The sequence below is a fragment of the Anabas testudineus genome, chromosome 24 (genome assembly GCF_900324465.2).
Source record: "Anabas testudineus chromosome 24, fAnaTes1.2, whole genome shotgun sequence".
NCBI lineage: Eukaryota > Metazoa > Chordata > Actinopteri > Anabantiformes > Anabantidae > Anabas > Anabas testudineus.
Window position 1 is genome coordinate 3,083,991 of NC_046632.1, and position 27,687 is coordinate 3,111,677.

The 27,687-nt window shown below is 40.6% G+C and overlaps 1 protein-coding gene across 1 annotated transcript in view; it reads right to left on the reverse strand.

Annotated features, from left to right (window-relative positions):
- The window catches only part of cd2ap (CD2-associated protein), a 35,035-nt gene extending 7,348 nt beyond the window's left edge, over positions 1 to 27,687 (reverse strand). Inside the window, exons 1-13 of the mRNA XM_026340640.1 lie at positions 27,295 to 27,687; positions 17,439 to 17,596; positions 11,808 to 12,009; positions 10,210 to 10,310; positions 9,707 to 9,833; positions 9,124 to 9,302; positions 8,006 to 8,093; positions 7,173 to 7,267; positions 5,557 to 5,655; positions 5,114 to 5,179; positions 2,857 to 2,893; positions 1,342 to 1,404; positions 53 to 203 (exon numbers count right to left, since the gene is read on the reverse strand). Coding sequence (XP_026196425.1) covers positions 53 to 203; positions 1,342 to 1,404; positions 2,857 to 2,893; positions 5,114 to 5,179; positions 5,557 to 5,655; positions 7,173 to 7,267; positions 8,006 to 8,093; positions 9,124 to 9,302; positions 9,707 to 9,833; positions 10,210 to 10,310; positions 11,808 to 12,009; positions 17,439 to 17,596; positions 27,295 to 27,298 — 1,370 coding nt within the window. The 5' untranslated portion in view covers positions 27,299 to 27,687. The remainder of the gene's footprint in view (positions 1 to 52; positions 204 to 1,341; positions 1,405 to 2,856; positions 2,894 to 5,113; positions 5,180 to 5,556; positions 5,656 to 7,172; positions 7,268 to 8,005; positions 8,094 to 9,123; positions 9,303 to 9,706; positions 9,834 to 10,209; positions 10,311 to 11,807; positions 12,010 to 17,438; positions 17,597 to 27,294) is intronic.

A 27,687-nucleotide genomic window follows, 5' to 3' on the forward strand; every position in this document is an offset into this window, starting at 1 on the left:
ATCAGTGATGTTCAGAGGCAGGCGGACAAATGGCCACAGATTATTGACTTACTTGAGGTTTGGCGTGGGTACAAGAGGCTTGTCGGGCCTTTTCGGTGGGATGTTTGTTGGTCTGGCCTTCCCTGGAGGTGGGATCGGCTTCTTGGGTGGAACCAATGGTGCTGCGGGCTTGGATTGTTTGTGTTCTGGGCCAGGCTTGTCAACTGAAACAAAGAAGAACGAGTGGAGTTTACAATCCTTTATTCCTACAACCATTCCAAACTGACTCAATTAATTTCACCTTACTCCAATTATCTTTTTAATTACACTCAATAATTGAGGGTAACTCATTTGTGTTTTATTTTTGTACCAAGCTGAAACAAACTGATGTTGAACAAGCTTGTCAGCTGATAACGTTTGTCTGCAGCTCCAATTTTTCTCAACACTCAGTCCAATTACTGTGTTTATCTAATGATAACAATTAGTTTTATCTGCTAGAGTGTGAGTGGTCATGTAGGAGATGATGAGCCATTAAAACATCCTGAGAGTGAGAGCAGGGATTAACATCTTAAAAAACAGGAATGCACGTTCTGTGATCTAAATAAAAAAAACAACAAATCCTGAGGGAAAGAGCAACTGATTATTTTGACAAACCAACAAAAGGAGAAGAAACAACAAAAAAGGGCGCTCGTTAAAGGTAGAAAGAGACAGAGAGACTTTGAGGGTGGCGGCACCAGCTAACTGATGGTAAAACCAATTGTGAGTGGGCACATGCATCTGCACTTTGTGACTAACACTTTAGTGTGTCAGAAAAGCCTGAAGCAGAGATCTGAAAGAACAATCTAAGGGTGAAAACATCAAACGCTGCAGCAGCTGCGATCGAAGCGCTCCCACAATATTTCCCATAGACAAAGAAAACACATACTCAGCTGTGCAGAAGTGGCTGTGCTGCAAAAACGTTGAACCTGAAGAGGTGATGCTAATCCCGCTACCCTTTACCTCACTGTACTGTTAACGCTGTACAAATAGTTTAAACGCTCCAAGATAATTAAGTGTCATCAGGACACTTTGAACTCTTAAGAATTTAAAAATAAAACGCAGGAAGGTTAAAGATTAAAGGGTGATTCCTCAGTTGTACTGCTTTTCTACAGTTGAACTCAGATGTACCCAGTTTGCACTTTTTCCCTGCACTTTAAACTCCCCATGCTGCAGTATTACACCATTAAACAACAGAACCATCATTCTCAAAGGAGTGTTACTAGAGGCACACTTGATGCAACATCACTGGAGTTGACAGTAAAAAGAGGAAGAGAGCAAATACAACAGCATCTTGAAGAAGAAAGGGAGAGTGTCCTTCTGTACCTTTGTCCTCGGCCTTGATGGGATGAGGCTTCTTGTCGGCACTTGGAACCTCAGGTCTGATCGCTGAAAAACGAAACATGGCCTTGAGAAAAGTCACTTCACCGGTCTGACCCAACTGATTCAAGACTCGACAGAAAATAAGAAGCAACACACACTTTCACCAGTACAATCACACACCTACATATATATAGATCTACTTTTATCTGGCACAAAGAACACAGCACTTTCTGTGGGGTTTTTTTAAGGGGGGAGGAGGGAAGTGGGGCATTTGCTGTATTAAAAAAAATTTCAACACACACACACACACACACACACACACACACACACAGGAAGCTGTGCACAGACACATTCAACGTTGCAACAGTAACATACACACACACATATACATGAAACTGCCACAGAAAGCCGTAGAAGGACACAAATGCAAATTTTGTGACTTCCTGTGCAGAGAGGAGGACAATAATGCAAGTGTGCATTTTGCAAAGTGTTGATGATGGTGTTGATATCAAGCACTAGTGCGCTGAGCGACCTTTCTGCTTAATAACTACAAAAAAAGAAAATTCTCTTAAACAGGCTGTTACCCGGCAATCTCTATTTAATATAATATAATTAACAGATCTGAGTTTGCTTTCAACTAACCATTTCCAGAATGAGTCTTTGTGTTTTCGCTAACCATCTATGCTGTGAAAACAATAAATAATTAGATACTACAATGAAGGTGCCATCTGTGCACTGTGAATCTGAAATGAATGTCTACTACATTAAAGATGCAGATATTGGGAAGAGACAAGCAGTTGAATATTGATGGATTTTAAAAGAGTCCCAATCCACTGGTATTAGAATAAAACACAGGTTAATCCATCTTAATGTCTTACATTAGAGCTAATACTCTCTATCTAAATTACATAAACTATAATCTTCAGTTTCCTCTAAAAGCCCAAGATGCAATAAAGATGCATATATGATGCCTATGCTATGGAGCTGTGACAGATTGACCTGAAATTACTGCTTATTAGTTGATCAACAGCAGAGTTATATATTACATGGAGGCATTCATCTGGGTTTTGTGCTACTTTGTGGTGATTTTGATTTGCTTCAGGGAAGAACTGGTCTTACATGCTAGATGGTTCCATCGAACCAACTAAATGTATCTGACTGTAGTAGTCTGCCTGCTCTATACACAAAAACAGTGGTGGAATGAGTTCCTGTCACACCGTCTACCAAGTGTCAAGGGAAAGTTAGAAGTGTTTATAAAAATGTTTCTGTATCCGAAGAGGTATAAAGATTTTTGTTATGTTTTGGGTGGAGGAACTAGGAATTTTTCCTCAGGATCAGGATTAGATAAACCAATGTACGGTATTTTGTAGTACTGTGTTGTAAACAGTGCAGTATTTGTTAATGTAACAGAAAAGAAAGTTTTAGGGAAACAGCTTTGAATAAAAGGTGTCCAGCTGTAAAATCTATGGTGCTGCACCGTAACATTTAATCAGGTGGAAGGTGTTAAGTGTTTCTCACCTAAGTTTTTCGTTGGTGGAGGAGGCTTCTTCGGTCTCTGGGAGCAAAGAGAAAGAGAAGAAAAATAGGTCAGAGTAACAATGAATCATTTACACAAACACACAAACACACACACTGATATCTATTATCTCAAATGTAGAAACCCCAACACACAGACCCGAAGGGAAAAAGAGAGACAACTAATTAGTTTTGGTCTAAAGGAGGAAATTGTGCTGATACCCATGATTAAAACCTACAAAACTGCTGTCTCACGTTTATACAGACAGAATCATGCAAATTCCTTTTTTTTTTTTGCTTTTACAATTCACAATTCTGCTTGCATCATTTGCAGCATCAGTCAGACAAGTAACAGGAGGCGTCTGGTCGATAACTTGAAAAACGTGACTGTATAAGTCAGCTGTTTGATTTTGTAGTTCCTTATTAGTGGCCTCTTAGTTTAGGTAAAATGACTGAAACGGCTGTTTGACAATAGCTGAAGATCTTCTTGCCTAAGTAAAAGTGATTCAGATAATTTTATCATTTTAAATCTTATTTACATTTATGTGTATTCATATTCTGTTATATATTGTATGAAGCAATTCAAAAGTCCTTGTTGCTAAAAGGCGCCACACAAAGAAACCTGCCTATTGTATATTCTTGGTACTGGTGTGGGGGGAGATTTGCACGAGTGGCCTCATCTTCTGGCTCTGTAGGCCTGTAAAAGCAGATGCTGTAATTCTAATGAGCACTGCGCATCACTAAGAGCATCAAACGTGATCTTACTGTATTTCTGTTACGTCAACATAAAATGAAGGCGCTCACTCTACTGTCACTAGACACGCAGCAGTTCACTATAGTTTTTGGTTGGAGACAGTTCATTTTGCACTGTAACATGTACTGAATCTGCTCACAGCACAGAGGCTTGTAGTCGCTGCCACTTTCCAAATCTCTTCTATTTCTGGCACCTGAATCAATGGCCCATTCTTGTAGTGCTCTACAAAATCAGCCTGGCTGTGTGTTCTTTAGTCAGCAGACACGTCCAACTGATCAAAACAAAGCTCACAAAGGTTCTACCTTTGAACCATTTTTCCACCTTCCTATTGTCCAACATTTAAGTAGCTTGTCTGTTTAATATTTATTAACAAGGATGCCATCGTCTTCATCAGGATTACTGTAATCTCTTTCAGTGGCCAATAGTTTCAGGGAGCCTGTGGGTTGAATAATCATCAGTTATGGGCTGATGGCTGACAGCGTTAAGTAACAAGCCATTTACATTCTAATTACATCACAGAACCCAGAGGGAGTCGTATTCACAGGAATTAACTTCGTTCACAATTAAGTATCATCTTGCCAGAGAGGTGAATTTCTCCTGTTATGAATTCACACTGATGGAAATAACACGTAATTATTCCTCATGAGAGAAATATGTTTTACATGGACAGATGCGTCACAGCTTGAATAACTGAACTCTGACAGGCATAAAGTAACAACAAATTGTGTGGCTCGAGAACAAATGAGTGAAATGAACCTAGTCTTGTTACTGTATTTAACTGGGTGCAGCCACAGAACAACTATCAAATGTGGAAAATGTCTGCCTTAGACCCTGTTAAATAAGAGATGGGAAGTAGATGGTCTGTTTAAGTCCTCTTTTGGTCCCTGAACATTTGACCCGTGTTCATCAACTTTCAGTTCTTTTTTTCTAAAGTATAATGAGGCTTCCTCAGGTCCAACAACAGCCAGATTCCCAGTGAGGGCTTTGACTTCACCAAACCCCTCCCACTTTCTTAAAAATATCTCAGTGACCCAAGTTACAAGACTTGATTTGGTCATTTTTAATAAGAATTGTTCTCTGTCTTAACAGACATAAACCAAAAGGCAGCCAGGAAAAGTCAGACGACGACAAACCGCAAGTTATTTTTATTTCGCACTACACTTCACACTCCTCTTATCACCTCACAAAACACTTTTTTTCCTTCCGAGATGTTCAAGTCACACCATGTGATCAGAGCCTATTGTAAATGTGCTCAGTTCCACTGAAGTATAATGTTATTGTCACACATACAGAATACTGAATAGAAATTGGGAACTGGGTCAACTCATGCCCAGGGTCAGGTCTGGAATCGGAAAATGTGTCTTCCGACATTAAATCTGCAGTAACTCACTGAAATCTTCTGCTCCTGTTACCTCAAGAGTTAACACAAAACGATCCAGTGCTTTAACTGAGCATCGCTCACACTCATACTGTAGTAGTTGTGGAGCGGACCTAAAGCAAGCTTACCTCTTCTGCGTCCTGCTTAGGCTCCTGCCTGGGTGATGATTTCAGTGAACCTCTCGACGTGGGAGCCTGCAACACGAGCACAAGAACATGTTGAATATAATTAGTGAAAAACCTCAAATCACCTACTGTAATGACACCTTGAACAGCTGTACTGTCACCGACACAAAGACGTCCAGTGTCAGTAGGAGGTCTAAAATCTGTTATGTCAGCCTTCATCCATAATAGACACAGTCACACAGTGAGCTCAAGCATAACTAACAGGACCTGAAGACCCTCTTTAAAAACAGCTTCATTAAACATTAATGATGGCTGGAAGAGACATCTTAGATTTATTTCACATTCTCTGGAACTGCCGCACAGAAAATTAGTTACAAGTGCCCTTTAACAACTAATCAACTCTGGATTAAGCTACTAAGCAGCATTTGGTTGTTCTCTGGTCTCACCTCCTTCTCTGCATCAGAAATCATGGTTACAAAGTTGTCAGGGAAGACGCCTTCTTTGCCGCCGATCTCCCCTCGCCACCAGCCCGGCTCGCCTGTGTCCTGTTAGGAGAAGTTTAGTTTTAGTGATCAATTGTGACCTGCTTTGTTACTTTCTGTCTAACATGACAGTTTTTTTTTCTAGTTTCCAACAAGAATCAGCAAAACAATATGACTCTTCCTTCCTCTTCTACTTAGACGCACTTGTCTACACTCACCACTAGATGGTGGTAAAGCCCCATAAAACTCCTGCAGTGCTACAGCAATGTGTCAACATTCTTCCCCTATCAAATATCAACCAGTCATAAAAACTCAGAGGCAGCTGAGCTGAATCACTCCACGGTCTGTGTATGCTAATGAACTGGCTGTTTGATCCCTGAATGACTATGTGAGACTGCCAGTGGACCTATTGTCAGGATTAAATACAAATTTAATAAATAATAAAAATGCAAAATTTAAATAACAAAATACTAACAATCAAAGAAAAAAGGGGGATTTAAGAATAAAACTGTGACCTGGCAATCACTCCATTTGGTTGTAAATGACTCAATATGTAAAAAAGAGAAAAAAAAAAAGAAAAACAGGAAATGAAGACATGTGGAATACCCTGGAAAACACCCGACTCAGACTAACAAAGAAAAGGTCTCCTTCCTGTCTCACAGTCTGCACAAACAGCCGTCACCATGTCGCACATGAGAAGTGTCAAAGCAACTCAATGGTGACACTGGTTAAACTGGGGCAAGCCCCACATACAGTATATGTGATGATCCCTAAATGATGTCAAATTAAGTACTAGTTGCTATGACATGACATAAACAGCAGTATTCATGAGTGCAGCTACCAGTCAATCGGAACTTTTTCTAAATCAGCGTCAGAGTCTGGAGACACTCTTGCATCTTGAAGGCAGACAACCACATTGTAGTAAATCTACTTTTTATTTTTTGTCATGCTAAAACAGAAATCACTGGGGAATGGGTGGGGGAGGGCCTCCGATGTTACTGTGTTGTGAAATTATATGTTGTCAAAAGTTCAAAATAAAAGTAGTTTACAAATTAAGATGCAGGTTCTTGATGTGTCTACGATGTCCTGACACCATTTCCCTCGATCAGCAGAGTCTCTTTTGTATTTCCTGAATATACTTTGTAGAGGGGCGGACAGGTCTGTGACAAACGCCCTCAGCTGATGTGCAGATTGACATTTCTCTGTATGCTACAGGAGATGTCACTGTGCATTTTACATTTTAATGACTGTCACTGTCCTTGATCCAGTTTGGAAGTGTTCAAATGTGGGACTAGACAGACAGGAAGAATCATTTCTAAAAACACAGTTTCCCACAGGTGCTCAGGCTGTGTCAGTCAGGTGAGGCTCAGACAGGCCTCTGGCAGCTAGCACTACCAATCTAGCAGGTTTGTTCAGCTCTCTCTGGTTCACTGGTTCTCTTGTTTCTCAGGTTTTATATTTAGTGGATGACGCAGATGAGAGTCATTCTGTTTACTTTTGCACTGTTTCCAAATGAGCCCAGCTCTTTTGTCTTCTTACTTAATATCACAACATTAACACACAGGTCGCTGGAAGCTTACCTTGCTCAGGATGTGGATGGTTTCACCCTCTTTAAGGGTCAGTTCGTCTTCATTCGTGGCATCGAAAGCAAACAGGACCTTACAGTACTCTTTTGCTGAAGAAACCGAAATAATGACAGTTATTACAGCAGGTACACCGAGTACACACCACACCAAAACAGCGGACTGTATCACAAAGCGAGTTTAACTTCTTGCTCTTCTAGGGTTATTTGGCTTTACTTAGCCTAACCCAACACTGGAAGTACTAGATCAAACAATATTACCAGTGGGAAACTTTGGCTACACAGTGAGATGTAAAAATGTTTTCAACTGGATGAACTTTAAACAACATGATTAAGTTGCTAGAACAGATTTGGACAGATTTGTAAATACTAAAGTACAGCTAAGAATATAATAAATAAGTTATGTCAATATTGTTATCTTAAATAATTGGGATTTTCTTTTTTGTGTGTTAAAGGAGAAATTATGAAGATATGAGTGATTATTAATATTAATATATTATTAATAAAATATGAATGTCTACTGTTTCCGTGGAGGATGAGAGATATTTAAGCCTTTAGATTATTTCTTTACCGGATAAGTTCAATTAACCTCAAAGACAGCTGCGTATGTCACCAATCTCGCTTCATGATACAGCTTCTGGCTACGATTTATCATAAAGTCAATGTGTCTATATATCAATATATTTCTTAGAAATGTAAATATCATATCATTTATTCACTAACAACAACATAAAATGTATGTTAACTACAAGAAGCACTTCTCTCACACTGACAAAGACCTGGTAAAACTAATTCCACTTGTCACACATCACAGTGTTGTTGGTAATTTACCTTTTGATTTGCTGTCTCCATCTACCTTCTGCAAGTCTGTCATGTGGGAATGGGCGGGCTTTGCGCCAGGTGGTAATGATGGGATTGGCTAAAATGAAGCAAACCATACAGATGGAAATGATTTATTGGACATGAGTAGGCACGTGGTCCGAAAGGAGTCCTGTCCATGACACAGTCGAGTCTGAACTGAAATCAGCTGGATCACCTGAACATGACTTCATGTCATTAAGAGGATATGTTCATGAGTAATGCTGTTAATTATGAACTTACATGGAAAGAAAGAATAACGGAATTGAAAGAGAAGAAATATAGGTGTTGGTTTGTCTGTCACAAGCAAAAAACAAAAAAAAAAAAACAGACTACATGGAAATGAGGTTTTAAAAAACAAACAGGTGTACTGTGGGTAAAATGCTGTGGTACTGACAGAATTTCTGCTCACTACTGTAAAGTACCACACAGGTGTACAAAAGAAATCCAAATGTTATAAGCAGGATGCTGCATGTCCTTGATAATACCACTGCTGTAGTGGATTGTGTGGGCCACTCAAGGCCAAAAGAAGGCATCCAAGGCTGTGGAGGTGAGCGTGTGAGAGCATGCGACATGTGGTGGCATGTGAGGAGTAGAAGGGAGTGAAAGAAGCCGTGTTAGTGGTGAAAGAGAGTGAGAGGGCTGTTGTGAAGAAGAGAGAGAGAGAAAAAAAAAAGAGGGGAGAGTTTCAGAACAGAGCTCCACTGATTAAGCAGTGTCAGTGTGTTATGATTTATAATCCGTTTCCTCCCTGTGTGACTCGTATGTTAATGTTTAAGAAGAAAGTGAAGAAGCAGCGATAGAAATCCAAACTGAGCACAAACAAAACGGTGGTGAATTTTCTGAAGGGCTTTCTTTCAAAATGAAGACTTGTTATCATGGTCTAAAATAAGACATAACAGAAGCAGTGTGTGGTGAAGAGACTCTATTCTAGCTGAATTCTGAGACCAGCACGTGCTGATTCACATTCACTGTCAAAATAGGAAAGTAGCTAGCTATTACTTTGTTACTCTTCCACAACACGTGACTAATACTTCACTACATTTCTTGTGTTACACACAACATCTGTTCAGAATATGTGTTACACTTACTTTCTCCTTCTTCTCCTCTGTTTCCGTGCTGGGCAGCCGGACCTTTAGTTTGACCGACCCTTCTCTGAAAATATCTCCGAAGCCGACGCCTCGGATCTTCTTGGGCTGAGTGATAACTCCGTTCCCTGAGGTGGGTTGAGGTGAGGTGGGGGTGGCAGCGCTTTCCACTGCATTTGCATCTGGACAGAGGATGCAACACAGGTGATACAGTGGGTAAAAGAATCCAATATTTCATTCGCCTGTCAGACTTCTATTCAACTTCTACGTATCCAGCATCAGCTCAAAGCCTCGGACAACCCTCTTGTTGAGCACCGTGTGTACAATCAGATGTTCTGCAGGTATTAAATGAACAACCAAAATGCTAAAAAAAGAAATGCTTTGCATAAACACTTCTGCAGTATCTCAGGAGAGAAAAATGCCCGACTGAGAAAAAAGAGAAAGTTGTCTGTGATGTAAGCTGTTGTCATCTTTGCTGAACTGCATAAAACTCACCTGCCTGCACCTGACTTTTGTTTTTGTATTATGTCTAGCCAGACACGCCTCTCCTGAGCAAGTCCTGCTTGTTTTCTGTTTTGGCTCCTACCTGTTTCTTCTGTTGTGTTGTCGTTGGACTCTCCATCCTCTCCCGTGCCATCCAGCTCTTTCACAAAGTTGGAGGGAAACAGACCAGATTTGCCGTTCATGGTGCCGCTCCACCAGCCCTCTTCGACCTGCACGCAGAGCAAATTAATTTATGTGTCTACTGTGCTTCTCTGGTCAACAGTCAGAAGATGCTATGGAGAATGCACTGAGCCCACTTTATGAATATGTCAAACGCTTTTTAAAAACATTATGTTTCTCTCTATTCAACTGCTAACTCAACTGCTCAGACCTGTCACTTGTCCTGACTTGCCACTACCACTAATAACATGCAGCTAATAGTCAGTGTTATGCAATATTGTTGTTGTATTACACAGAGTCCTGGTATCTTGTTTAGCTTCACGCCAAATGGTCAGCAATTAAACACGTAGAGGCCTGTGTAGAATGTCACAAGAAACTGCATTCTCATGTCACTCATGAACTCAATAACTGTGTTTAAAAAAATACCTCTTCAGTGATGTCAAGGATGTCTCCCACTTTCAGCTCCAGCTCGTCTTCATTCTGTGGCTGATAGTCAAACAGCACTTTGCACAGTCTCTTCTTAGGTTCTGTTAAGATAGATCAGAAAACACCAGTCAGTCCACCAAGCCGCTGTGTGGCCTCTCCTGTCCCTGTGTGACAGTGTTTCTGTTGTTGAACAGGTAGAGCCTGGCTATGTGTACATGCACGCCTATCTGCCAGCAGAAGAATGTCAAAGCGGAGCAGTGTGAGAACTGGGGCAGGTGAGAAAACAAGCCAGGTGCAAACCCAGGAAGTGAGAAGGAAGAGTGCAATCAAGAACCCTTTTTTTTTTTGCAAAGAGATCCTTTGGCAGGTAGCAGGCACACCCAACTGTGCAAGTACAGCTAATAGAATGAGCATAGAACAAATAGAGTCAACTCAAATGCGTACAAACAATTAAGTTTTCAAAATTGTCACTGCTGCATTACTTCGACTTCAGATCCCTGTCTAACACTAATGACTACTCACACTTGTTTTGCTGAAACAGGCCAGAAGCATTTCTCCGTAGCCAAAGGAGAAAGCAAGTACTAGAATGAAAATTTCTTGCTGAAGATTTGGATACTGCCTGAAGATATACATTTGTATTCATAATATATATATATTATCTGATACAGTGATCAGTTACTGCCAGACAGTGAGAATACATTATGTTTAATGTGTATGTGGCCTAGATTAGAAAACCCATTATTTTACTTCTATGGAAAGCCACAATTCATCTCTATCGTCACTGTCTGGGTTTATCTTTAGCTTTATTTCACCGGCAGTCCTTACAAACAATGTCACATACAAGCACTGTAAGAGTACAGACGCACAGAGTTCACTGCCAACTGCAGGTGTGTATATGAACAGTGCCAGAGCATGTGTTATCAGTGCATTAAGGATCACTCATATATGTGGAGTGCTATTAGCAGCTGCATTTCGAAACACCGTTCTCATTCTGTTCTGTTCTCAAGGCACTCTGAATTAGCTCTTGCCAGGCTATTGCTGACCCCTTAACAGCATATCGGCCTCAAGATCACCTTCAGCTCCTCCCAGTCGTGCCGATGGGGTCCTTCCGTCTGTCTCACACAGCATCTTGTACTGAGTGACTACACTGTATTTCCACTTACAATGAATGGCCCGAGAATTAGACTCTGGATATGTTAGCCCTGTTTTATACTACCTTTACAACGTGGACAATCATATCATCTCCCAGCGGCCTAAGTGGGGAAAAATCAACAGTAGCAGGTTTTAACAGTACTATTGTTTTTACAGGTAAGTGGAGAGCAGTACTTCTCAGTAAGAATGCCACTCTGTAAGTAACACAAACGTAGTAACAGTGTCTGGGTGGAGAAGGCAAACATAAAACTGTGAGGATTTTTGAGCAAGACTGGACACAGTGGAGATATGAAAGACAAATACATATTACGCACATGAAAGTAGTTCACACACAAAAGACTGTGTTTGCTTCATTTTAACCTGCCAACTACTAAGATGGGATTTGCAAAAGACAGTTCAGATGACTTTATGTTATGTTATGCCTTTATGACAGTACAGCATCTTACTCTTTGCGGCTGCTGGCGGCTGAGGTTGGAAGCCGCCAGTAGGGAAGCCGATGGTGCTCATTCTCTGGACGAGGTTGGCCACGTTCTTCCCCGAGCTTCTCTCTCTCCTCTGAGAGGGCTGAGAGGTTTGGGAGGTCTGAGAGCTCTCCTCCTTTGGCTCATTCTTTGTTTCCTTGACTTCTTTGGACTCCTTCTTCAATTCCTTAAAAAAAAAAAACAAGAAATTTGTCTTCAGCTGGTGGATTTATTGATTTTATTTGCAGTTTGTGTAAAAAGCACAGAAGTAAAAAGCCTGCCTGCTGATTGTACATAACATTTTAAATTTGGATCCTATCTGAACAGAAAAAAAACTAACCCCCAAATCATTTGGTTTCACGCTCCGGTCTACCTATGAGAGCTATGCAGATAGAAAATGTAAATCGGACACTGTGATACACTGTTATCAAAAAGGAATTACCTAGGCACTGGTGAGATGGAAAACCATCATGAGAAACAAGCTGTTATCACTTTCAAATAGGGGGAAGTGAAATCTGAGTGACATTATTCTGCAGTGCTAATGACTGACTGACTAAATCAGAACTATAGCAACCTTCATCTCAATACTCAGTACTTGTTAGAGGCCACTCATGCCAAATCTAGTTATTGCTAATGATCCCGTTCATGTCACGCAGTCAGGCTGTAAAACAGCTGCCCTGCTCTGCCAGCCTTGGAACACCCTGACAACAGCACAAAGTCCACATCACACCTTCATTAAACAGAGTCAGGATACGTCAGCGCATTAAGCAGTGCAACAAGAATGTGCACATGCTTGAATTGATTTTTATCTTGGGCATGAGAAAGGCAGGAGGCCATGGCAGCATGTACACGGTCAGAGTTATAACACCTATATAAGAGCGAAACACATGCAGGCAGACAACCACATTCACAATCTACAACTGCACTAACTTCAGAGTCTCCTGTAACCTAAACTGCAGGGTTTTTGCACTGTGGGAGGAAACTGACTCACCCACAGAAAACCCACACAGACACACAGAGAAACAACATGCTTATGAGACCTACAGTAGTCTAGTTCATGCTGTCTGACAAAGTGCGAAGGCAAAGTGTTTATTCCTTTTCTGTTTGGCCACACTTGACAATGGGTTGAAAAGCCGCTGTTGTTGCTGCGGTTTGTCCAAAGAGCGCTTTGTTTGAAGCACCTTGTCAATAGCGGGCAGCTACTGTATCATGTCACCCGAGTGTGTGTGAACATGTGCATGTGTGCCCTTGTGCACGTGTGCCCTTGTGCACATGCACATAATAAACAAACACACAAAGACAGCTCTGTGAACGTGCACATGGTATAGTGCTGCATGACTGATCTAGTTGCATTTGTGATGTCAACTTGTGAGAATATATAACATCCTCTTCTCTGTTTGTGTTGTTTATTAACTGTGTCCTTATTAGGATATGACCAGTGTGCGTGTGACTTTCTGGTGTGCAGTTCTTTCTCCTTTTCTTGAAGCAACTAGGGTTGCTGCAATATCCGGGTTTCACATATCATGTACATTTGCTTATTACCGGTATTAAATAAAATAAAATGAATTGCAACTGAACAGTGCAGCTATTGTAACCTGTACAATAACAATGTTATGTTTTTGAGACGATTCATCTTTAATTGATTAAGCTTCACTGCAGCAGTGACAAACTTAGTGACTTTTTGACAAGACAGTAACTACTTTTCATTGGTTGTGTGGTTAAAACCAATGTCAGTGAGGGTTCTCTTCTGTGGCTGCGACTCCTTTACTGTTCGGGTTCAGTGGATGTAAGTGAGCACATGTTCAGTTGACCAATCAGCAGCCAGAAAGAAGAATGAGTGACCAACGAATGGGGCGAAACAACCAACAATTTATCCCGCAATCATTAGTATAGACCAACTTCTTCTTAGTTTTTTTGTTAAGATTAATTTAACTTAATTATTTAGGTTTAATTTTACTTTTTTAAAAACACACAAAGAGTTCAGTAGAGTGAGTTCATTTCAATGTCTGGATTCACTCTATTCAAGGTAGGGTCAGTCTGTACAACAGAAACTGAAACTTCACTGAAATTAGAAGTACATTACACACACACACTTAGGCTAAAAATACTACTAAAAAGTGTTTATATTTTTTTTGTAGAGAAATACACATTTCAAAGTTACCATTAATCTGTGCATTTTTCTCAGCCAAGCAGACGCCATTTGTTTATTATTTGGTAAATTGCAATATTGATCACAATTAATATGACTTTTTACACCAAATCATTCAAACCTAGTTTGGCTGTCACTGTGGTCACTGTGTAACCCACAGCCAGGTTAGAAAGTGAAAAGATTGCCGATAAAACTAACTTTAGAATTCTGTAAAGCTGCTTTAAAAAAAAAAGCCCCTGAATAATGAATCCAAACAGAATGAATTCTCCTTTAGAGTACAGATAGCAGTGGTTGAGAGTTCTTTAGAAAGGCAAAAGACACGTTTCCTTATTTTTTTTACTCATTCATTTAAAAATGACTTTATGTAACACCCTCCGTCTCCTGTGGCCCCAAGCAACATTATTGATCGACAACACTGAGTACTTCATTCCAGACAGGTCACTGAATGTTGCCGAGTATCAACAAAGGTCATAAGGTGGCCGAGTCTTTGTTGGCACTAAATACAGAAACTGCAGACCAAGTTGGGGCAGTTGTCACTTTCCCACCCTCCTTCAAAGAGCAGTTTCAGGGTAAAGTACATAATTGGCTTTAGGTTGGGGACTGCATTATGTCAATGAATGTCCTCACAAACACAGTTGTATAAATGTACAGTTCCTGGTTCACACATGCTTACTTGGCAACTCCACTACAGAGGAAGTCTTCCTGTGTGTGAGTTCTGTGGTGTCTCAGGTGGTAAGACTGTGAGGAAAAGAAGACTGTAGTCTACAGAGGCATTCACCCTACTGAATGAGCCTGAAAGGGTCTCTGCTGCCAGCTCGAAGCTTGACCGCACATTGCCACATACATGTACACACCCCTACAAACTGTTTTCACACATCCAGGGTGTTAATTAGATTGCACATACTTCGAGAGATATACAATGTGGGTGTCGGCTCTTCTTCCAGTATACTCAGCTAACACAGCAGCTTTCTTGGTTTGTTTTTCTGCTCTCTTAATTAAAATGTCACGTTTAAAATACACTCAATATTTACAAAAATGACTCAAAGGGCCATAATACCCTCCCACACATAGACTATACTTAGGCCCAAGTATAAAAGGCTACACGTTTTCTTTAATGTCCAACAACGCCATCCATTATAAACTAACTAGAGGATATTTTCCCTTGCACCCTGTCATGCCTGTAGGTTACTTGTTTGCTGATAAAATGTCAAACAGCAATTGAGATCAATTAAAGTTAATTCCACGATGACAGAAAAAAGGTGCCATTGTCAGTGTGAGCACTTGGTACAAACTGGCGGAGAAACAAGCAACAGCGCTATATGTAGCCAAAGATTGCATATTCTAGGTAAGTGGTATCACTCCGTTTTTCGTTTCCGAAAAAAACAACTTGAAGTTTTGAATTTGAGTGTTTAATGTTAACAGTTGTTGGAAAACCAACTTGTGCAAAATTAGTAGGCTAAATTCAATCACTAACCATCCAATTGATATTCAGTCTTCTTAAATACTGATTGCTTTGTACGGGCCTCAACAAGATATTATTGCTATAGTTAAATAGTGAGAATTTTTTTTATTTGTTAACAAAAATGACAATTTACTCAAACTTTTAATGATACTAAAGCTCAGAATGTCTGATCCATAAGATTCCTATATTCCACACTCTCCTCTATCAATTCAAATATAGTTATTCACCATTCAAACATATTTACTGATAATATTCAGCTTGTATATAACATTGCAAACAAAATCACCAACTTTATTCTTCGAATGGGTCATACACACAGTGTTACATAATACAATTTACAACAAGAAACACTTGGACTGTGACACGCAGTGAAAAATGGATGACTGTACACCCAGAGAAATACACACACGCCCATAATCGCCATATATCAGTTTACGAACACATACGCCAAATTCCTCTAAACCCCCACATATGTGACTCATATAAAACAAATTCCTACTGACATTTCTATGTTTATGCTAATCCTCCACTGATTTCATCATTTAAAGGCTACTTCAATAACAACCAAACTTCTATCCCTTAATTTTAACTAATCATAGTGGAGCACAGTTAAGTTCCTTACCATCTCTCCCTCAAGCATATTTCCAGTCCCCCGATCAGTCAGTTACAACACCAATTACAGGGAGCAGGGAGAAGAAATACGACTTTGTGTGACGATACTGTTGTCGGGAGCAAAGTTCAACAGCCAGCAGACTCTTCAGAGGATTATCTATGCAAGCTCAGTGACTGGGCCAGGCTGTTTAGAAGATTACCTATCTTACTATGCAGGATTATGGGATGGGAGAAACAACACAGAAAGAAGTGAGGAAGAAGGAAACAAAGCAACAGAGAACAGAGGCCAACACCGGTGCCCAGAACATTAGGTGTGTAACTATATAACACAGAAAAAAGCCGATCTCTCGGAAGCATCAAGTGCTCAAACAAATCATCACATGAGATGAGTTAACTCCCAAAACCACAGATACCATGTATCTGATGCTCAAAGAACAGTGTTCACTGTTCAGCGCCGTCAACTCCAGAGTCTTTCCACTTCTCAACTTTTTTACACCAAACTGTACATAAGAAGTGACAATACGCACTATGTGCCACCCAATTAAGTAGAAACCAAAGATATTAAGTGGCATTTACGACCTGTTCCAAATAGTAAAACATGGAGGTCATTTAGAACAAACAATGCAAATGTCAACCAGAACTACAGATCAGAGCTCAGATACCGAGAACTGCTTTGCATCTGTTTGAGTGCACTGTTACAAACATGTTATGACGTGGGAACCACTGACAAGTTGCTGCCAATCACTACAGATTGTGTAAAGGGTTGAGATACAGTTGTGGTCTAGTTTGTAAAAGTCCTAAAGACTGGACTGGACTTCCTTCTTGTTAGGTGGTTAATCCAGGTGCCATGACTTAACTTCCAGATAGTAGAAACAGTACTAATCCACAAACTGAAATTCATGTGTGATTACTATTCATTATTCTCCAACTTCAAATTTAATTTTATTTATATAGTGTAAAATCACGACAGAATCATATCAAGGCACATTTTAGGGTCAATAGTAAGAGAAACCCAACAAACAGCTCTGGTGCTGAGTGGAAGAAGAAGAGCAGAAAACAACAATCAAAAAACTATAAATTTTGGGTTTTGACTTTAAGTGAAAATTAAGTTTTGAACTAATTTCCCAATGCGTTACTTACTCTTAGCAGGCCAACAAAAGATAATCAAAAAACCAAGAGTCTTCAACATTCTGTACTTCATGACACTGCCTTTTTCCTATAAGTTTTTCGTACCTTGATTTGTGATTGAAAAAAGGAATCATATCTAATTATATAGCTTTGCCACACAAAAAACAAATCAGTGAGGTGGAATACATACACACACAGCCTGTGACAAACACTCTCAGCTGCAGCCTGGTAAATTGAGAAATGAACCAAGCCACCTGTTTCTCACCTTAACAAAGTTGTCAGGGAAGAGGCCCCTTTTCCCATTGAGGTCTCCCTCCATCCAGCCGTCTTCATCGATGTACCGCACATTCTTGATGATGTCGCCCTGTCGCAGGGTCAACTCGTCATCATGCAGCGCGTCGTACTCATACTCCACCAAAACCTCTACTCCGGACAGGAGGGTGGAGAAGAAGGAGAAAGGCCAAAGAGTGGGGTAAGAAAGAGAGGAAGCCAAACAAGGGTGGGGGGGGGGGGGCAAAGAGTGGAGGAACACAAGGAAGAGTGAGAGGAAATGAGAGGCCGATAGAGGAAGGACATGGGGGCAGGGAAGATAAGATGAGGAAGTTTATGAAAATAGACAAGGATAAGGAAACAATAACAAAAATTAACACAATATCAAACTGCATATGAGCTTAACAGTTTTCATTTTAAAAACAGAAATAGGAAATGCAATCAAACAAATAAGACAAAAACATACAACATTTTTTAACATTATACTTTCTTAAAAATTACCCACTATAATAAATATATAAAGTGCATAGCTAAAGTATGTGAACCTGTGCCTTCAGTCACTCATGTGATCCCCCTTTGTATCATTGACTTTAACAAAATATTTCTCGAAACTGGTAATCTGGTAATCAACCATGCACATTGGCTTGGAGGAGTTTTAGCCCATTCCAAGCAGAAGGTGTTGTTAATCAGTTTCTGCTGCTTTGGTGTTGAAATTAACACACTTATAGGTGCCATTATCAGAAGGTTTGCTGTGTCTCCCAAGACAAGATGGAGAAGATTGCAGGGGGACAGGCAGTTACTATAGGACAGGTCTATAGAAGGTCCTTAACCCATTAGCAGGACCAGTATCTGCTCCTTTGTGCAATGAACAGCATGAACACTGCCAGAGCCCTACAAAATTACCTTTAGCAGGATAGTGGTGCGAATATCTCTGAACAAACAATGGTCTGGAGAATGTTATGCTGTCTCTAACATTGTTTAGCATAACCGGTTTGGTGGTGGGCCAGTAATGGTCTGGAGAGGCATATCTATGGAGGGACGCAAAGACCTCTACAGGCTAGACAGCAGCACCCTGAGTGCCATTAAGTATCAGGATGAAATCCTTGGACCCTACACTGGTGCAGCGGCACCAGTTCATGAAAAATTAAGGAACTGAAACCATTGACTTTTTTTTGAGCAGTGTATATTCTATTGAAGCAAGTCTCTTTCCAGCTAAATCATCATCTCTCACTCTCAGACACTGAGCTTGTGTTGTGTTCTAAGCTGGAAATCAGCGACAGTAAAATGAGTAGGTCATCTGTGTTTCAAAAAGCCCCCAGTGCAAACTAAAACTAAAACTAAAACAATAGAAAAAAAACTGAAGTCTGCTCTAAACCATGGGACTATCAAGACTACACTCCATAACTCATTTAGAATTTTAGATGTAGTTCCATACCCTTACCATACAGATTAAACTGAGAGGTCGACAGAAAGATTCTCAGGCCTCCTGGCTTGGGTTTTGTCCTGACATGCAGTGGGACTTGTAATCTAGGGTTTTTATGGTAAAATGTGCAAAATATCTTAAGACAAATTTTTACTTTGTCATGATATGTTTGTGTAACCTTCTGTTTGGCTAGACACATCTTGTTACAATGAGTGCAACAAAGAGTGAGAGAAGGACAGAGGTGAGGGAGACTGACAGACTCTGACTGCTTCTAGAGGACTGACTGCTAGAAGTATTTTACTATGTGGCATGCGTGCCTGGTGCTTTAACACATCATGCCTCAGGAGAGAAGCTCCACTGGCGTGCATGGCGCTACACCAAGCACAACATATTTATTACTATTGTATGAAATGTCATTAAATAATAAATCAAATAAATCAAAATGTCTAGCTTTTTGCTACAACAGCTGATCTATGATATAGCCTATGTTTAAATAGGATAATTAGTTCCACTGTAAAGTTCACTCACTTACAAAACAGTCTTAAACAAACATGAAAAAGCATTGTGACGCTGCTTGAAGGAATTAATTTAATATTTTTTACAATATCACCCACCCCTAGTTTGCCATAGATTTACATATTAATGTGCACACACATACTGATTAGACTGTTCAGCTTACCCACTTGTATTTTCTACTAGTGGTCGACAAGCCATGTGTTTTTCAATAGCTGGTGTGGATGTTTCATGAAAAGAGAGGCAGATGGCTGATATATATTGATAATATGCTTTCCCCCCCCCTCTATGGTGCAGTGTTACAACAATTTAATGAATATAAGTTGAGAGAGAACCAAAATCTAAATTTAAATAAGAATTAAACTATTTAAAAAAATATTTCTAAATAAATAAATAATTTTCATGAAGCACACGGGGAAAAAAAAAAAAAGACACACAAACACAAACACAAACACACACACACACACACACACACACACACAGACTGAGTGATACACAAACAACTTAGCCAAAGCCCCAGACAGTAATTTGGGACTATCTGTCCATGTAACCACAGGAAGAGATACGGCAAGCTCAGCTGTAACAAACTAAACAAAAAGGGACCACTGCTAGACACAATCATGCTGAGCAAGTGCAACCCACAGGGCAGTCCTTATCTTCCCAATGACTGGATGTGAAGCAGAGGGACTTTCTGCAACCACACACATTACAGCACCTCAGCAACCGTGCAAACACACCCTGCCCGAGAAACCAGAAATCAGTACCACTTAATTCACTTTTGCTATACACTTACTTAAACACTGTGTTTTGGGTTTGTCCCACAGAACGTATTTAAGACACCAGATAAGAATGTAATTAAAATTGTTATTGTAGTTCTTCAGCATTTACATTTTTTAAAATAAGCTTAACAAGATACAAGACACGTGACACATTAATGTGCACACACAGTCATATAGTCCAACTGTTTATTTCTTTTTATATTGATGAATATGGCTAATAGCTAATGAAAACCCAAAATTCACTATCTCAAAAAAAGAGATCATTAAAAAAAAAAAAAAAAAAAAAAAAAGCATGCCCATGTACAGCATAGGTACTTAATACTTGATTGGGGCTCCCTTTGCATGAATTACTGCATCTATGCACGTGGCATGGATAAGATCGGCCTGTGGCACTGCTGTAACGGAAGCCCAGGTTGTGAATTTGCTTACCATTCAACCTCAGCGATTCAATGGTCATTAAACCAGATACTGGTACTTTTGGCAGTGTGGGCAGGTGCCAAGTTCTGCTGGTAAATGAAGCTTGTCAGCTGAGGGAAACATGAAGTGCTCTAGAATTTCCTGGTAGACAGGTGAGCTGACTTTGGACTTGATAAAGCACAGTGGAGCAACACCAGACCTGGCTCCTCAAATCATCACTGACTGTGGAAACTTCACACTGGGCTTCAAGCAACTTGGAGTCTGTGCTTCTCCACTGGGATGTTGATTTCCAAATGAAACGCAAATGTAATGTCCAGTCCTTTTTCTCCTTATCCCAGGTAAGACCATCTGACGGTGTCTCTGGTTCAGGAGTGACTAGACACAAGGAATGTGACAGTTGTAGCCCATCTCCTGAATACTTGTGTGTGTGGTGGCTCTTAAAGCACTGACTCCAGCTGCAGTCCACTCCTTGTGAATCTCCCCCAAATTATTCAATGGCCTTCGCTTCACAAACCTCTCAAGGCTGCGGTCAGCTCTGTTGCTTGTACAATTTAAAGGTTAATAGGCTGATTAGAGTGTGACACCATGAGTTTACAACATTGAACTTTTTTTTATAATACTCTAATTTTCTGAGATAGTGAATTTTGTGTTTACATTAGCTGTAAGCCATCATCATCAAAATTAAGAGAAATATATGGAATATATCACTCTTCTCTATATAATATAATCTATATAATATACAAGTTTAACATTTAGATTAAAATTACTGAAATAAAGAAACTTTTTGATGATATTCAAATTTATTAAGATGCACCTTAATAAATGTAACCTCTGTTTATGCACCATCATGAGTCATGGTGCTGTGCTATAATAAGTGTTATATTGGTGATAGGAAAGAGGAGAAAGTCATCTTTGTTTCTTCTACAGAAGATACATTGCATTACACTAAAACATTTAGCATACAGGTGGCAAAACATCTGTCACATTCTGTCTGGTCTCTTTGCCTCGCTTATTAGAATATGCATCGGACCGTCAGTATATGCAAACCTGATGCAGTTGATGTGAAGATTCTCAGTCGTTGAAGTGTGTTAAGTTATCTGTAAGTCAAGTCATAGAAACTGGACTTCCTTCTAGTAAGGTTGAAACGAATGAGGATGAGTGACAAGGGACACTCATTTGAGGACAGTGACGTTTACATATTGGACAACGAAGACAAGTGGTTTTAAAGAGGGGTGAGGGAAGCCTTGCATGTGCAAATCAACACCCCTTCACTCAGGCCTCAGACACAACCTGTCTTCTGTTTATCATGCTGCCCTTTCATCCATCCCCAGAAGGGTCAGGCCCAATTCACACCTGCACCAGGATGGACACACCTAATAACCCATTTCAAGTGATAAAAGGGGTTGGCAGTGCTGTTACATCCTTCAGGCCAGGAGTGGAATGAAATCAAACATGGAGATGTTAATTGTGGGATCCAACTAACTAACTTCAGACTGAAGAAACTAGCTCAATGAGTAGTGAAAGGTTTCAACCTGACAAGAAGGAAATCCAGTTGCCATGACACAACTTCCAGATACGGATGCAGTTGAGATTGAGATTGAGACCTCACGCATTCACCCTGCCTGGCCTGCAGTCTACCGACAATTAAACAAAGCAGACATTTGTGGTCCAGCTGTCTTTTCATTTGTTTGGAGTAGTCATATTTTAAACTGCAGTTATGCCTATTTAACTTAGCCTAAGTTGGAAAACCCTCTACCTAACCAAAATTTCTGCTTGAACGTGACACAAACCCTCTGGTACAAATTTTAACCCTGTCTGGCTTATGTCAGGAAACCACACTCTACTCTGTACAGCAGACATCAACAATAACAAGAGATGAATGACGTGTACACACATGTAATTGCTATACTGTGAGGAATATTAATTAGACAGGAAATGTTTTTGAAACGATTTATTAGCCTGTATGTTCTGACAAGCGACTAAGGTTAGCTACACTTCTATAAAACCTGCCTGACTGGAGTCTAGAGTGGGGCAAACTGACAGATTAGAGTAGAGTACAGATAAGACATCAACAGTTATTTGCTAAACAGCAACAATGACACTGAATCACATCTGCACATACATTAATGTCATATCTTTTCTAAAATGTATATAAGCAACTGTTTTTTGTTAAGAGAATTATGAAAAAATCTTTTCTACACTCCACTTTGCACTCAACATAAAACCTGTTAGTGATTTAATACTATCATAGTGAGGCTGTGCTAGGGGTTCTGGTTAAGAATTGGTTTTAAAGTTAAGGTTAATAGACTAGGGTTAAACTAAAGATGGATGTCAGGTGTTTAGGTAAGATGGTTAAGGTTAGGGTAAGAGTCAAAAAGTGTTCTTTTAACTAGAGAAAGACAGGGTGTGTGCATGCAGCAGGAACTTCCTGCCACTTCACTACATTCAGGCTGCAGCAGGGGGATTCTGTCCTAAATATTTCTCCTGGCATCTGAAGTGGTCCAGGAGCCAATACAGACTTTTTCCTGAGAAATGAAAGTGAAGCCTGCTAACAACAACAACAGAGTAACCTGGACTACAACTGTCCAAGGTCAAAATCACACCAGGGCCTTCAGTAAATCAGTATTTACCCTTAGTTTTTTTTCACATGAAGTAAATACAACCATAGTTAAAGTAACTACAGTCCAATCTGAACACATAAATGAAAGATATAACATTCTGTCTGCAGCCCATCAAAGATATAATGATTCCCAGTAGAAGCAGTCACAGCCAAGCAGCAAAACTTGTTCTGTTCTCTTGGTGGTAATTCAGAAATAGGTGAAAAGGCTAAGTGCTATCATGAAAAACGCATCTAGTAAATGGTGGTTTGTCAAGCAGATAATAGCAGTGCAAAAGCCAAATGACTGCATAACAAGAGGCTGTGTACATAACAAAGGAAAAAGGTGGTGCTGAGTGTCCTGTGGCTGAGGCGTTAGGAGACAGTACAGTGCAGGTTGTCCATGCTTCGAGAGGGCCTGTTTTTTGGATGGTTTCTGTGGTTGCAGTTATTAGTAGTCTATTGCAATTGCTCTTTGTCTATAAACTAGTTTGGACTACTGAACTACTTGTGGATCTTGTTGGATACCTATTTCCTAACTTAACCAACAAGATCCAGCTGCCTATGACTAGGCTAATTATACAGTAACTGCCCCCCCTAGGGACTGGGATATGAAAAGACTAAACAAATATTTCAGTCTGTTTCCTACAATGTTCAGCGAGAATTTCTATTGAGAATTAACCACATCTAGGCTAACACAAACCACACCTGGTTATGTGGCCATGGCCCACAGGTTAACTGGCGAGCGGGAACAAAGCAAAAACTGTGTCGGCTGTGTGGGCGTGAAGACAGTCATGAGAGATAATAACAGAAAGGAGTGTAAAGGAGGAAAAAGACAGGGATACACACAAACACACTATCTTTGTTGTTGAATGAATGGCATAACACCTAAGCCAGGGGAGTGGCAGCTGAAGATTCCTGACATATTTCCTGCAACTGAGGCATCTATAGGCAAAGATATAGAAGGATGAGCAAAACCTAAAGGATGCATTTCACAGCACTCTGGCAAGAAATGTGCTTGCTTGCACCATTTCCTCTGCAGATGCACATGTTGTTTTCCAACAGAAATAATGTTCACTGCCTCTGATACTTATCCCCATTCTTAAATAGTGCAATCTTATTTTGATGTAGTTTAGTTTTTTCCCACATAATGCCGTTGCAAAGAGCACAACGTACTAAGGCGGGTACTCGGTAAATGGGACATTAATAATATTAACTAAAGTTTAGAGTGGCAATCATAAGCTAGCGCTAGCATGACACTTGCAATTAATCTGCTCTGACTCCTCTCCCTGCTCTGCTACACTTCACGCTCTGCCCTGTCTATCAGGTAGTCATTGTTCTGATATTACAATAAATTAAAGTATCAATTTGCTAAGCTCACACTGAACAGTCATTAACTCAAACGCGTAACTAATATGTTGGTCACTATTCATTTCTAAGTGTAGCAATTTTTGTTCACACTTCCCATCTGTTAAATGAACCTTGACAGACGAGGTTCAGCTAACACACAGAAACTGACAGGTTCTAGTCTTACCACTTCCAGGTAAATAGTTTCTACAGTCCAGGTCTTACATAAGCCAGTGACACAGAGGAGGATGTTACAGGGGAGAGGGTGATATGGGGGAGAAAAAGGAAGGAAAAGAAAGTGGGTGTGGGGTGGGGGGTACTCAAGGCCACGCAGGCGAACTAACTGCCAGGCAGACTGTCTAAATGAGTATGCTCTCTGTCCTTCCCTCAGTCACTCACACACACAGCCCATGAAGGGGAAACTCATAACTGCATTCTTTCCCACTGATCTGAGAGGTAGCTGATATGAAAGGCAAAGTATGTCCAAGAGAAATCAAGAGGGTGGAGAAAAGAGAGCTGCTGCTTATCTAAATGAAAACTTGAATTAACCGTCTCACCTTCATTTACCTGCAGCACATTGTAGGTAAATTGTGACTAAATTGCACACTGAGCCAAACAACAACAGTATGAAAACAGCAAACAAACAAACGAACAAACAAACATTCCACTTGTTAGTTTTGAATTATTCACACCTAGTTTGCAATTTGTGTGCTGCAATTCTTCTTACTTTATCTGCAGCAAGCTATCCAACAATTTCTTGGTCCAGATGACAGCAAAGGGAGTAATTGTGAGCCACAGCCCTAAACAGTAAATGGGAGTGAAGCTAGTTTACAGATGCTGAGCTCAGTGTGACATGCCCTCCCGCCTTTCGTTAAAATGAAATGTAATAAATGCATGCACAGCAGTTTAAATTAATAATTTTAATAGCAATTACAGCTGTGTTGTTTTATGTTGAGTCATATCAACTATATAACTACAACTGAGTGACAAATATGTCTTTAAATGGGAAAATGTTATTAATATAGTTAAAAAACTAGTACCAGAGAAACCACACTAAGAGCACCGACCTTCATCAGTTAAGTTAAATCTAGGATGGGAACTGCATTCTGGTAAATACTGGTTGAGGTCAGCTTGGTTAATATTCAAACAGACATTCTGGCACATGTCCAGTCTTTTCTTGGGTAAGAAGATGCCTGTGTAATCATAATGTCCTCGATTCAAGTTTGGGGCCTATGTCACCCCAGACCTGCTCCACTGTCTCTGCTGTTCCCTTTCAAAATAAACGTGTAAGATTGTCTGCCACCACAGAGCAAACTACTTACTGCTACTGTTTTTTTTAATCAAACAATGCAGGGCTCCGTGTAGCCTAAGCTATGTTCAGGGGAAAGCAAACACAGACTGTGAGAGACTAACACACACAGCCTGGACAAGTTCAAACAAAGCCAAGATATCCTCAGTAATGTGCTACCTGAAGGAAGATATACCAAAGACAAGTATAGCACATTGTGAATGCATAAGAAATGAGTTAAGAAGCCTGTTAAGCTTGAAGGGGAAGGCTAAGATACATTACATTTTTAACAGCACTATTTGTTATCTGATAATCTTATATGTCTACTGTCTGTGCAATTTAAACACAGCGTTAGTTTCAAGTGTCTCTCCACATTCACATTCACATGCTCTGATCACACAAAACAAATGGGCGCTCCTCTGACTAAGGATGTGAAATGTACAGTCTGCACCTTTAGGGATGAGCGAGACTGGGCTTAAAACCTGTTTTACAACATAGCATAGATCTCGAACAAGTCCTACTGCACACACAACCACACGAACCACAGGGTGCACTTTGAGAGAGAGAGAGAGAGAGAGGCAGTAGGCAGGTTTCATGATACAATAGAGAAGATTGAAGAGTGTTTCCTTTACATGTAGACCATCACAACAACCACTCTCTGGTGACAACAAGCATCACCCCCCTCTGTGCTCATGCAGATTAAATCAAATATAGCAGCTGTGTTTGCTTTGACAGTCAGCTGTCCTGAAGAGGAGATGCTGTCAGCCTAACACTGACGTCACTCTGGTGGCCATGGGTCCACGTACTTTCTGATCCTGCTGTGAAGTGAAGTCAAGCAGGGGTTTGGGTGTGGGCACTGGCAGAAATGTTACAGTCTGTCAGCGTCATGGAAAGAAGGCAAGTCACGACACAGTGTGTGCAATAATAATAATAATAATAATAACAACAATAATAATAAAAAGAACATCTACTCTTTGCATGTGCCTTAAAGCACATGCTAAAAGAGGAAGCTGTGGGAAGATGCTAACTAAATTTCAGGAGTTTCCTGTTTATCACTTACTGTCAACAACTAGAACCTGCAACCGGTCCTAATTTTAGGTTACTCTGAATAGACTGTGGATTTCATGCTTCTCCAATATTTTAATGTCAGTAAAAAAAAAAAAAAAAGGTTTGCAGAAGCCTTGTTGACAGCAGCGTTAGCTCCTCTTCACAGGAGCTAGCTCGCAATGCAGCCGAATCCAGGGATGGGAGGTGGAGTTATATCCAGTTAATCAGACAGCTAGCTGGGCTGGCTAGGCTAACCAGCGAGCTAAGTGGCATGCTAATTTTATCTCCCCGTTGTCGAAAGGGTCACAGCGCGATTGAAGACGCCGACGCTCGGTTTAACGCACTCATTCAGGCGTCTCCGTCTCGTTTTGAACGCCACGCCGAGTCGAAGAAAAGCAGGAGCGGCTGACAGACACAGGCGCCACATCATGGAAAACTTACCCATTCCTGTGTTTCGCACCGCCTCGCTAGGGGTTCGTCGTATCCAGCAGCCTCTCTACTAGCTACTAGCTACTAGCCAGGTAGACGCGTATGACCGAGCACTAAGTGTGTGATGGCTTTTTCTTTTTTAAGTCAAGTGAGCCGTATATCCATTCGTCCTTGCCCCAGCAGGAGCAGCAGCAGCAGCAGCAGCAGCAGCCTCCTCCTTGGTTCTCCGTTGGTGGTGCTTCACGGTCACTGTGCAGGAAGTGAAGCAGGAGTCTCCACCTTTTCTGGGGACCTGGCTTCCACGGCTCGACGCCGCCACCAGAATACTGAGCGGCAGGAAACAGCGCGATGTTTGGGCTCCGGACAGTCCCGCGAGAGGACCGGAGAGGACTGACCCGGAGAGAG